Source organism: Morone saxatilis, unplaced genomic scaffold (assembly GCF_004916995.1).
Source record: "Morone saxatilis isolate NCDOM2014 unplaced genomic scaffold, NCSU_SB_2.0 Contig21, whole genome shotgun sequence".
Taxonomy (NCBI): domain Eukaryota; kingdom Metazoa; phylum Chordata; class Actinopteri; family Moronidae; genus Morone; species Morone saxatilis.
The window spans coordinates 17,250,932-17,263,273 of NW_023339774.1; the positions used below are offsets into that span (position 1 = coordinate 17,250,932).

At 37.9% G+C, this 12,342-nt stretch overlaps 2 protein-coding genes across 2 annotated transcripts in view; both read right to left on the reverse strand.

The window, feature by feature from the left end:
- Window positions 1-1,934: 1,934 nt before the first annotated feature.
- On the reverse strand, window positions 1,935-9,284 carry cacfd1 (calcium channel flower domain containing 1). The gene is made up of 5 exons (XM_035667835.1): window positions 8,672-9,284; window positions 6,438-6,510; window positions 5,025-5,150; window positions 4,692-4,799; window positions 1,935-4,215 (listed from the first exon to the last, which is right to left on the reverse strand). The coding sequence occupies exons 1-5, from the start codon at window positions 8,778-8,780 to the stop codon at window positions 4,125-4,127; spliced, it is 507 nt and encodes a 168-aa protein (XP_035523728.1). The 5' UTR covers window positions 8,781-9,284; the 3' UTR covers window positions 1,935-4,124.
- A 707-nt stretch (window positions 9,285-9,991) lies between these two features.
- Window positions 9,992-12,342, reverse strand: part of ptcd2 (pentatricopeptide repeat domain 2) — a 2,915-nt gene continuing 564 nt past the window's right edge. Inside the window, exons 3-10 of the mRNA XM_035667803.1 lie at window positions 12,201-12,324; window positions 11,840-11,957; window positions 11,639-11,717; window positions 11,471-11,562; window positions 11,242-11,355; window positions 11,062-11,136; window positions 10,869-10,982; window positions 9,992-10,577 (exon numbers count right to left, since the gene is read on the reverse strand). Of these exons, the coding sequence (XP_035523696.1) occupies window positions 10,356-10,577; window positions 10,869-10,982; window positions 11,062-11,136; window positions 11,242-11,355; window positions 11,471-11,562; window positions 11,639-11,717; window positions 11,840-11,957; window positions 12,201-12,324 (938 nt within the window). The 3' untranslated portion in view covers window positions 9,992-10,355. The remainder of the gene's footprint in view (window positions 10,578-10,868; window positions 10,983-11,061; window positions 11,137-11,241; window positions 11,356-11,470; window positions 11,563-11,638; window positions 11,718-11,839; window positions 11,958-12,200; window positions 12,325-12,342) is intronic.

The window sequence follows — 12,342 nt, forward strand, 5'->3', positions numbered from 1 at the left end:
ACATGTCATATGTCAGTCCATTTTGACATATGACACATGCACCACATACACAGAACACAAGGATTCAATGCAGTATATAAACATAATATGAAAAATGGTAACCCCTGGGTAACCTGGATTTCTGTGATGAGAATTATATGTTATGAAGAATTCTTCAGCACGCATGGCCTGAAATCCTCTTTCAGATGGTTCTTTGATCATTGATAAAAGAAAAAATGAAAGAAAAGTCTTGACTCCCAGAAGTATAAACCTTTAAGAAGATTGTGAAGGTACTCAGACTTGTGAATGTGTTACACTTACTTAAAAGAAGAGGGTATTTCTGTGCTTGGTGGTTCCAAATAATATGTAGTATTCCAATAATGCATACATTGGCTAACCACGGTGAATATTTATCTATACATAACTCCATCTTGTACACAAACATAACCAGGAAACAGTCATTAGGTGTAATTAGACATACCTAATTAGTATCTGTCCTGTTTATAACATGTCTTGTTTGTTGTTGTCTCAGTTCCTCAGTAGGCTTTACATAAAAAAAAAACATACAGAAAAAATATTATCTTAGTCTATAGATCCAAACAAAAGTAGATACCCGATAAAAAAAATGAAACTATTTGATAAATTAAAGTGGTAGTTATCCTTGTGGCCTTTGAACTAATACAAATTAATGAAATGCTTTATTTCAATATGCTCCAATAGCAATCCAGTTCCAGTAATCACAGGTCTGGTTTCAAGTGCCATTCATGTCACAAACACTGTTTCATGTACACAGGGGAAGACAAAATAATGAAAGCGTCTCATTGAAAAGGACTAGCTCTGAAGTAGGTTAATCACAATTACAAACACTGTGGGTCACATGGCAATTAGTTGCATTTATTCACTGTAAAAGAGATCCCTAACAACCATTACTTTGATATGCGAGTTTTCAAAGCAATACAAGACAACTAACAGATATTCAAAGAGACCAAATCACAGGTGCATTGATTTGATTTGAAGTCGCCCTTCACTCAAAAATGTGTTTTGTGTGGTGTTACTTGGATGTTGGTGCAGAATGATGTAGACTTTGACACTAGACTGCTGTTTTCACATTCATCTGCTGAAGGGTGAAAGTTTCTCTACTCCCTTAAAACTCAGCTGAAGACGTGTAAGCATGATTTGTAATATTACACATGGTTTGGAACATACATGGTCCAGCATGCAACTTATGCAACTGTGATGTGGAAACCTCACACACAGAGAATAAACTTACCAGTGAAGCAGGGGACATATTATGCCCAGTAGTATATTTACTGAAGGAATTGATATATCTTTTAAATGTTTTCAATATAGTTAACTTTTTTGTGGGCTAACCATATCAGACACAAATTACTATTCAAAGCTGAGTATTTTAAATATATTAAAAGATATCTCGAGGGCATCTCATTAAACACAAAGTGCAGCAGGCTGCTTTGAATGTAGTTTTTCAGGTGTTTGGTCATAAACCAAAGCACTGAGCAAAGTTCACTCGGAGATCACGGTTTATCCTCTGTGGACCATGAATGTATGTACCAAATTTCACAGCAATCCAGTAGTTACTGACATATTTTAATAGAAAACTAAAATTTCAACCTCACAGTAGTGGTGCTACTGGCAGTCAAGTGACCAACAAGGTAATATATCGTCTGGGAGCCGTGAGTATCTATACCAAATCATGTGCCATTTCATAGATCTTGAGATATTTACCTGAATAAGCCAAAAACCTGGCTTACTGGTGGCATTGGCAAAAAAGTCAAAGGAGGCAGTTAGTAGATTAGATCTTCATAAGCCTTGAATATCTGTGGCAAATTTCATGGCAATCCATCCAATAGTTGTCAAGCTATTTCACTCTAAACCATAAAGGCAAACCTCATTGTGGTGCAAGAGGAAAAGTCAAAAAGAAGCCAACACCATGGTAGTAGTAGCAAGTTTGTTTAATTCACTATTTTATAACAGGTTTAGGATTCACATCACAACACACATTATACACATATCCCTTACAGCAAAACATGCATTCAACACCTGCAGATGTAAAATCAATCAAATCATGAGTCACAGATGCATGTCACTGTAAGAAATGAAATCTGGATGGGCGTGGACAAGGAAATGGTGGTTTTCATTATCATCTTATTACAATTGTAGTGTCAAACTGTAGCATACTGCTGGTGTAGTAGTGTTTAATCACTTGTGAACACTGGTTGTGCATGTTTTAAATGTTAAATGCATAGAGTCATGCTTACTATGTGGTAGTTACCATATATCTATGATCTATGCATAAACTACTGTGTATCTCAATGCTGTGAATTTAAGTATGATACCTGAGAGCTGGTGGTAATGTGTAAATAATCCACTCAGTCTTACTGACCAGTCAGTAATAGAATTAAGATAGAAATAGCTGTAAGAGGTACGTGTAAACAGTTATTCCCAAAGCATCCTTATTACCAATGACACAACAGAGGCAAGGCAACAAAACACAAAAACAAAACGTACATTGCTCACCACTGCATACCTCATTTGAGTGATAAAGGCAAACCATGGCTCTGATGATCGTGTGGGATACAGACCAATTAGTCCCTGAATCAAGACACATCCCCTCATTAAATTTTAATGGGTTCTGGTAGAGTGTTCTAATTAAGATTCATAATAAAAACAGATATTCAGTAACCGATTCTAAAACAAAAAAAGGTATGTTTTAAACAGGAGAACAAATAGTCACACATTCCAATTTTTCATTACATATTGTGCCACAAAATCTGCAGCCACAACTTGGCTACTGGCTGCTGGATCATGAGGAACTATACGTAAACAAGCTGTCCTATGCACTGTAAAGCTTTTGATGAAATTCCCTCTGTACCAAAAGTTTAGTGCAGGAATGCCGCAACTGAGCTTAAAGCAACTGAAAAAATAATATAAGAAAGCATAAAACAAAAATAAAGATCTATCTTTGGGCATACCAGATACATTCCCCCAATGTTACAAAATGTCCCTAATGCCTATGTATGTTTAAAAATGCATTTGGGCTGCAATTCAGAGTTGTGCATGCACAGTGGGTGTAATACTGAAACACCAAAATTATTCTTTTTCTTTTCAGATTCCCAATATTTAATAATCATAATGTTGGGCTGACTCATAATAGAACAACTCAGATGTGAAAAACGTGGTTATTTACAGATTTGTGATTTCTTGTCATTAAATTGGGTAATAATTGTGATTAAAAGTCAGCCTTTAGTAGAACTTGGTCCTCTATTCCAGTCTGTATTGACTTAAAAAGTTTAGTTAGATGGAAACTTTTATAGGACTGGTTTTCACTGTTACCATAGCATGTTTTCTCTTCTATGAAGCATTTATACATTCACCACTTAAAGGCAGAATTAGAAGGATTTCCATCAGGTTCAATTTAAGACATTTTGAGACCATTATGAATGCAACTGAAGACCTAGTTTACATTCACACTGGCAAAAAAATACAAAGAATATAAAGAACAATCTATCTAGGTTCCATGTCGGTTTCGCTTTGTACTTGTTACAGAATGATCAATACAAATGTTGCTGCAAAAAACAGGATGACACACCCAACCGAAGTATCATTTGGCTTACCTTTACCCCGTCCTAAAGCACACAACTCTGAATCACAGCCTCAAAGTCACCTGAAGTCAATTATGTACATTTTACAATCACATTTATTTCCTTTCGGATTTCCTGAAAGGCTCTTGGGCTACAGAGATGTACCTCACATTTTTCCTGCAAAATAGGGTTTACAACTGCAACAACCAACAAAGGGAAACAAATAATAAATATGACCCTTAAGAAGAAGTACAAACATAAAAACAAAACGTACAATCTAAGGTATCGCATCACAATGAGAGATCCCATTTACACTCCAGGTACCAAGTAATGGACTGAATCCAACATCAATCTGTTTGGATACTATTAGGTCAGGTAACAAGAATGCAGCAGTTTAAGTAAATAAATAACCCAGTACCATTGTTATGTAGTGACAGAAATAGGAGAGGAACGGGGCATGGAGGGAGAGGTAGGATGGATGGAGGACTTGGAAAAAACTTTATCTATAAGAACTGAAGAAAAGAGGAGGGCGGAAAGGCAGAAGCCTCACTCTGGAGCGCCATTTGTTGTTCCTGTCATCCTCTCTTCATCCCCCTGTTTCTGATGCTGCAGTCTGGCGTAAGTCACTGCATCTCCCCTGAGAGAGAGGGGGGGGGGAGAGAAGAAGAAAGGATGCAAGAGAAGGAGGGTGATAAAAAGTTATGACGAGGGGAGGTGGGTAGAAACAAAGGAAAAGTGGGTATGACAGGAAAAGATGACGTTAATTGCAAGGTTATTGCACAGCTCACCTTGTCAGGAGTTAATTTGCATGAATTAAGAGGCTCATTAGGGTTGTTACAACTTCCAAGCATCAAATAAAAATCTTATTAACCGATTATATTGTGAAATATTGCATTTAATATGAGAGCCTGTTTTAATATGACAGGTTAGAAGAATGTTTTTAAGGTACGAGAGACATATGAGTAATTACAAAATGTCAGTATTGTACAGCTTTTACTCAAATAGAATAGACTGAAATGATAAATTATATAGAATACCTGACATTTTTCTTTTTCTTACGAGCTTTTATATATTATGTCATTACATGTTACCAGCTTCTAACAGACATCTTACTTTTTGCCTAAGGACGCGAGGCCGTACAGAACTCCTGTAGCAAAGGCGATGGCATTTCCAAACAAGGTTGTAAAGGAGAACTTCAATATTATGGGGAACAGAGCCATCCTGAAAATGAGCAACCAGGGGGACAACCATCAACAGACAAACGCAAAAGTCAGTAAACCATATTTAGTACATACTCTGTATAAAAGAACCACATTCCCAAAAGCATACCCAACCGCCTATGCAATGTTAATAACTATCAGAAATTCACATTCCAAAATTTTAATTTTTCATCTAGTGCAGTAGAGTCTCCACTGACAGGAACCGTGTATGATGCAGAGTTCTTACCCGCAGTAGAAGAAGGCTTTCTGCCAGGGTTTGAGTTTGTCTGCACGGGCTGCTACTGCATTAGCAAACTCTATGAACTGGCAACAGAATGGGACCTCACACAGGAACAGCACGAAGGCATTCAACCTTGAGAGAGGAGGAGAGGACACAAACACAGCGGTGAATCATTTTGTGCAAATACTGTACAGCTCTGGATCATATAATGGAAGTCTGAGGGAATTAAACACAGCAGATGGGTTGAAAATAACCATTATTATTATTATTATTTGTCACCAAAGTATCTAAATTGGGTTGGAGCACTCTAGTGCTCACATGTTTACCGTCATGGAAACAGCACAGTGGTGGTTAGTGAAACGTGGGTTGCGAGTTACGATTATTGTAATTATGTGATTTGATTTTTGCTCATGAGACAAAAATGGCAAATCCTCAGATGTCAGAGGCTGAAACTAATGAATAATTGCCTTTTTTTTCTCGAAAATTGACTTCAATGATAAATCGATAAAATAGTTTCTTAATATTACTATAATATTCTGTTCACCAACTAATCAATGAATTGTTTCAGCTCTAAGTGAATAAAACTGGCCAGATGTCAGTTTGGCTGACAGTCAGGCACAGCCTATTCTGTAATCTGTTTTTTTATATGAACGCTTTCTTGATCTGTAGAGGTGTGGGCAGTTGCTTCCTACTACTTGCATTGCTATAAAAAAAAGGGTCTTACTCATGACATTTTCCTCCCTGGAAACTGAAAAGGCAGTTTGTTTTCTTCATCAATCACCCTGACAATTATTTTCTAGATTAATTGAATTGTCTGAAAGATGTTATATAAAGGATGAATAGTGAAAAACAGCCACTGCCCAGTCATTTCCCAGATTCCAAGGTGAGTGTTCAAATGTCTTGCTTTGTCAGACCCGATAAGCCTGCTTATTATTTTCTGTCAATCAACTAATTGATTCATCAACTAATTATTTTAGAATTCTTTGACTCTTTTTTTTTTATTTCTAGAAAGCACTGAAGCTAAGCTATCCAACTTTCAGTTTCAGTTACTTTCAGTTGGTGTTTATCGAATGTATCTAGAACCAGCTCACAACTGTGTCAGTAACTGTGACAGTGACACCTTAGCTAAAACTTCAGTAAAACAATTCAACTATTGTCTTATGCAAGCAGGCTGTTTAAAACAAGACGTTCATTGTGCAACCGTACTCGGACAGAAGAATGGACCTAAGCTTAAATGAAGACTTGATGACAGAACAGATAGCTTTGTAGTATAAATAAGTGGTTTTAAAGTAGGTTTTATAGTACATGTGTTGTTTTTGCTCCCGTACATAAACAGAATATAAAAATGCCTTGGCTTATGAAATGTGAATGACACTATTTATAAACGTTTAAGTAAGTGTAACAGTGTTTAAGACTTACACCATCCATACTCCAGCAGCAATGTTTAAAGGGTTCACAGTGACACAGTTCCACACTCCTGCGATGGCACAGGCTGCATTGTTTGGACAAAAGACAAAGCAAAGGAGACGTTATTAAGATAAGACATATGACAAGTAATGCTATTACACAGAAAATATTCTGGTCTGACCATTAACTATTGGCATTTTATTTTTGAAATATCTCAAAAGGGAAAATAGATCTTAAAATGATGGATTTGGCTGTTAAGAGATCCAGTTAATTCACTCTTGTTTTAATAAACATGATAACAAAATGTTTCCTTTTTATGCCACTGCCTGCACACTATAAAACATCACAAGAAAATCAGCAATGCGGAACATATGGAGCACGTACAGAACGAAGATGCAACTGTGCAACAAACAAACACGTCTTAAAACAGCATCATTTGGTCTTGATGTGCCTGATATGTGAAGCCATTTGGAAACATCCAAAGAACGCTGTATGAAATGATGGAATCCAGCACTCATATCTGGATGTAAAAACCATTAATAAACATGCACTGCCTGAAAATTAATAACTAATATTACATTTGAAACACTAATTACCACCGTGCCAAAATCAAAGCAGGCTCCATTTTTCATGTACAAGATAATTAGTTTCAGACAGATTCCTTTAAAGATAATTCAATATAGGCCTGCTTTAGCTTTTGCCATGGCTACGATTTGAGTTAAAAGTTGCATTGCTTATTTCGCTGTGCTACACAAATAGAGCCAATATCTGACTATTAATTGTCTAAAATATGCGTATACTGCAATATGAGATAGATTTATATTAACATGCACAGGCTCAGTGATAAGTAGACCACTGGTGGCGAGGTTGTGAAAAGGCTGTGAAACACTTTCTCTTCTCTTACTCTTCGGTAGGGTTTGAAATAACGTGTGATATGACGACGTCACACATTGGAGAGGTGTGTCAGCTAGAGCAATTAACGCAGCATCAGTAAAGTAATGAATGATAGCAGTCCTAGAAGTATATATAAACACATAGGGAACATATGAGGTGTATCTCCTAGAGTGAATGTATGGCTTATTTTAAATATATAACTGATCCTGTGTGTGTTTGTGTGTGAATCAATGATTCTGGCAACATCAGGCTCAGGTTGAAAACACACTGTACAAACACACAGCTGTATCTAATCCAAGATTATTCGTGGTTACACTCTAGTAGGTGTGCTAATGTCAGGGCCCTTTTAAGCATTTATTTTAGATTTTGGCATAAAACACGTGATCAGAATAGCTGGTGATTTATGCATTTATCTTTACAATCTAAATCTGTGGTATTTATAGCGGACATACTGTTTGATATTGAGCCAAAATGTTAAAACATACATTGACTGCCAGTCCATACAGACACATTTGAGATTCAACTGTTTCAGTCGCACGACCGTTTCAGGCTGAAACTCCATAGTGAGAAGATATAATGTGTGAATTCTCAGGCCAGACAAGCCCATAGCACCACAAACAGTGGAAAAGCCACATAGCATATCCAGACTCCTTAATAATACAGAGCCCATTGAATATGCAGTGCCCCAGGTGGTTCATGTGATACCGGCACTGTGACTCTGGTGTCACTGTGAAGGAGAGAAGGAGAGACGGCTGCAGTGCTGCTGGAAAACTGCAAAGCCAGCAGTAAAAAAAAACCACTTCTGTCTCCCACTGTCCTCAGGGAAAGAGTCCTCGTACATGCTGTGGACTACGTGTGTTATATGGTACATTTAGGATGAACAAACTGTTATGGAATGAGCCAGCCATGCAAACAGGCGGTGCCCGACAGTGGCTGCTGCAGTGAGGGGACAATGGGGCTGTGGCAAAGCTTTTGTCTGTGCTGGCTGAGCCAGCTGAAGTGAGGTTTATACACAATCAAAAACAGGTTTTTTTTTCTTTCCAATAGTAATCTAATACCTTTTCCGTTATGTCTCGGATGTCAACCTCAAATGAATGCAGAGATAGAGAGTTCACGTAATAAAACGTAGCAAGTATGCTGACAAGACAATAAATCTACCTGCCTGTCTGTCTGTCTGTCTGTCTGTTAGAGAAACTAGCACAAACTTTAAATGTCCCCTGGCACACAGCACTCTCACAGTTGTCTTCACTATACAAGCGACTATGGCAGGATATAAAGTTTCTGTGGACTTATTATTTATTTACTTATTGTTAGTGACACAAGAAATGTACTTTGGCAACTAACGTACTTACATATTCCTCCCAAAATCCCAGCTATTTTGCAGAGCCATCGGTACCACCATGTCATGCCATCATCCTCCGGAGTGGATTTAGTGGACGGTGCAGTCTCCTCAGAGCTCATTGTGTTTGATCGATCTGTTATCTAAAGCTCCCTAAAGCCAGTATTTACAGATGTTAGCCTGAGACCACCTAAACAATGGCTGAGTTAAGTTGGCTAACGTCAGTCTCGACAACCTAACTGGCTTTTTACGTACGACTATCTGTAAAAGCAGATATAAATTCAACTTTAAAGTATTTTTTAAATATATAAGGTTATATATTTCCTTCCCTTTGTTCGTGTTACCAGCAGCTTTTCACACAGCTTCCCCCCCCCGTCAGTCCAAACCTGCTAACCGGCTAGCTGATGCTAAAAAGCACCGCCACCAGCTGCCGCTAGGAGAGGCTATCACCGCTGCATCCGCCCTGAACTACCCTGTAATGTTTCAAATAAGCAAAGACTATCGCCAACTCGCTCCCTGCTATTTTAAACCCGTTAAATAGCGTTTATCCAGCCGGTTTATTTGGGTTGACAAGGCTGCTCCGTTGTTCTCGTCTCTGGCTGCTCAGCCGATGTATGCGGTGCATTGTGGGAGGGATTTCATGCGCGTCATGGTTTGTTTACATGCTGTTCAGAACAGCAGGCTTTCGGATTGTGGTGAATATTTTACTACATATTTGCGATTATCACAGCGTACGTGTGAAATACGTTGTTTTTTTTATTTATTTATTAGGTTTTATTGTTAAATATAAAATCACACCATGCCACGTGGGGCTTCAGATCCCCAGTTTGTGCCTTACATTTGTCACAGAGCTAAGCATCGGTATTTTTCTGAATAATAAAACGAGTAACTGGCGATCTTTGAAAAACCCAGGTGGTGGTTTACAGGACAGATTCACAATCTGTCTTAAAACAAGTCAGGTGCCCATATTAACAGTGATGAAACAGGGTTTGAATTAGGAGACAGTGGTGCACTTTGGGAAAAGGTGGTTTGAAGCAGATCAAAATACATATAGAACAGCTGGAAGTGTTGTTGAGATCGTCTGGGTTTATCAAAGATGATTATTTTTGGAAAAACAGATGCTTAGCTCTGTGATTTAAATGTAATGGTAATATATGGGAGGCAAACATTGGGACTACTACTGGTTAGAGGACAGTGGGAAACAACTATATGGTGTGAACACACTACAATGCATACATTAAACCAACCTTTCACTATCTATTGAATAAATGTAGATGTTCATGGTTGAGCTACAGTGAAAGGACCAGCAATCCCACACACAATGAAACACTTGTTTTTTAAGTAAATCTGATTCATCTTTAATCACTCAATCAACACATTATATACAACACATTATACACAGAGATCCTTGCAAGGAAATCAATACCCATTTAGGTAGATGGTGTTACTTCTGCAACTTTATTTCATCTGCTTTCTGTTAAAGTGCAAGTTGCACAAACATGAACTGTGACCTTTTTCAAAAACTGTGGCATAGGGACGAAATCAAAAGGTTGATGACTGTAGATTAAGTAGACGAAGCTATAATGACAAAGTCAAGCCAGAGTCATTCATTTTTGACGGGTTCCTTTAAGTCTCAGATTAGACCCTTTAGTGAACAGACTGATGTGACTTGGCTTTGGTACGGCACATAGCTTCTCTCACTCTGACACCAGAATAGTGTTTAGTGGCTTCAAGGTCCTTCGGCTGGTCTTCCTCGCCTGCACCACTACTACTTGCTTACTCTTCCCTTTGGGCGTGTGGCAGAGCATATCATCGAGGGTCTGACTGGTCACCTGATCGGCTTGCTTGAGGTTAGCCACTACCTGCTCCACTTCCATCATGTGTGGTCCGTCATTGCTACACGAGCGCAGCACATCCAACTGAAAAAAGGTCACAAGAGGCCACTGAGCTAACTATGTATCAATAGTCACCGTAAAGGACACCTCAAACATTTTTATTTTAAAGCTAGGTTTGCCACTATCCTGTTGACAGAAAAATTGTACAGTAAATGATTTTAAAAAAAACCTGAAAGAAACCACTAATATAAATGGCAGGAATATGTTTAAACACTGACTTACAGCATCCTAAACTAACCTGCAGTCTTACGTATTTTTTTTGAAAATAAGCTATTAATACGTTTTTTTTTTTAAATAGTCAGATGTTTGTCTTACCACATGTTCTGAAAATTTAGGCGTCTTCACAAAAGTCGGTCTGTTAGGCAACACGGCTGCAGACAGGATGGATACGGCATCTTCCACTGCTCCTGTCATTGCTAATATTAAAACCTAAATGTAAAAATAAAAATAATACTTGAACAACAGCAGCAGAAATAATGTCCACTACAGTTACATGATGCACCCTTACCATCAAATTTTGAGATAATTTGTAGTCAAAGCTTCTTAATTGTGAATACAATGACTTTGCCTTTTTAATGTCATTCTGGAAATTAAAAAAAAGAGAAAACAGATTATTGATGATGTTTTAATGTTCTCCACATCCGTCTATCATGGATGAAAGGAACTGAAGAAGAATTTGTTAACTCACCTGTCGAATTGCTAACGCTACAAGAAAGCAGTAAGCTTGTTTTGAGATTAAGAACCCTTTGGACTGTTTATCCTCGATCACAGAAGAGCAGATCTCGTACGACGTTGGTGTGTTCTGACCAAAAACAAAAGAGAACATTAACTGACTGTGAAGAGTTTTCTTAAACCATTAACACCCCCACAACACTTGGGACTGCAATAAAATAAACTTCAATTCATTTAACTGTTACCAGTTTATAGCAGGTGCCAGCTGCCAGTGTCACTGTGTCCATGTTGAATGTTACACCTTGGATCTTCATTGTCCGTAGTACCTCCAGGGCCTCTGCAATTGCAATATCATATACATGTGATGATAATTTCAGGAGAACAAAACACTAGATGGTCGATCTGTCACTTACTTTCATACAAGCCTTTTGTGAATAACATGTCTATGGTGATGTTAAAGGAGGTTGAGTCGTTAAAGAATCCTCTCATTTTCTGTTCAGACACGGGAAAGGAAACGTTAACAAGCTCCTAGAGAAATATCAATCCTGTCTTGTTTTTATCCATATGGTAATTTTGTTTAATAGTCAATGTTTTGGTTATTTTAGTTGATTTACCTCATCTGTAAGTGTAGCAGCAGCTAACTCCTCCAGGCCCAGCTCATAACACTGCCTCACGAAGAGGGGACCAAACTTGAACTCTCTGAATGCAAAGTTCTGGTTCTCTTTGTGATACCTTGGGGGTGCAAATTGAAGGATCATCTATTCATAATTCAGATACACAACGATAGTCAAAGCCATATTGAAAAGATGGTGTTTTTTTTTTTTTTTTGCTCTGTGAAGTGGGAAGAATCTAATTTCTTTCTTTCTTTCTTTCTTTCTAATGTCCGTGAATTACAGCACAGAGAATCAGAGCAAATTTTGGTGCTGAGATGGTCTCCTTTGCTTTACAAAACTTTTAATAAAAGATATACTATACCTATAAATGGCATCTCTGGCCATCAGCATGTCATCTGCAGAATGGCACAAGTGAAGAAAAAGCTTCAGGTCATCTCTCAGTATCAGCTGCGCATTTTGCAGCTTTTGACTGATCAGCTGTTTTCCTGTAAAAAAAAAAAAAA

What these genes read in the sequence shown, in the direction of transcription:
- cacfd1 (XM_035667835.1), bottom strand. Translation starts at nt 8,780, where the DNA reads ATGAGCTCTGAGGAGACTGCACCGTCCACTAAATCCACTCCGGAGGAT. An exon ending in TGGGATTTTGGGAGGAATAT is followed by an intron (nt 6,511 to 8,671) that starts GTAAGTACGTTA and finishes CAAACAATGCAG; the next exon opens with CCTGTGCCATCGCAGGAGTG. An exon ending in CTCGCGTCCTTAGGCAAAAA is followed by an intron (nt 4,216 to 4,691) that starts GTAAGATGTCTG and finishes CCTCTCTCTCAG; the next exon opens with GGGAGATGCAGTGACTTACG.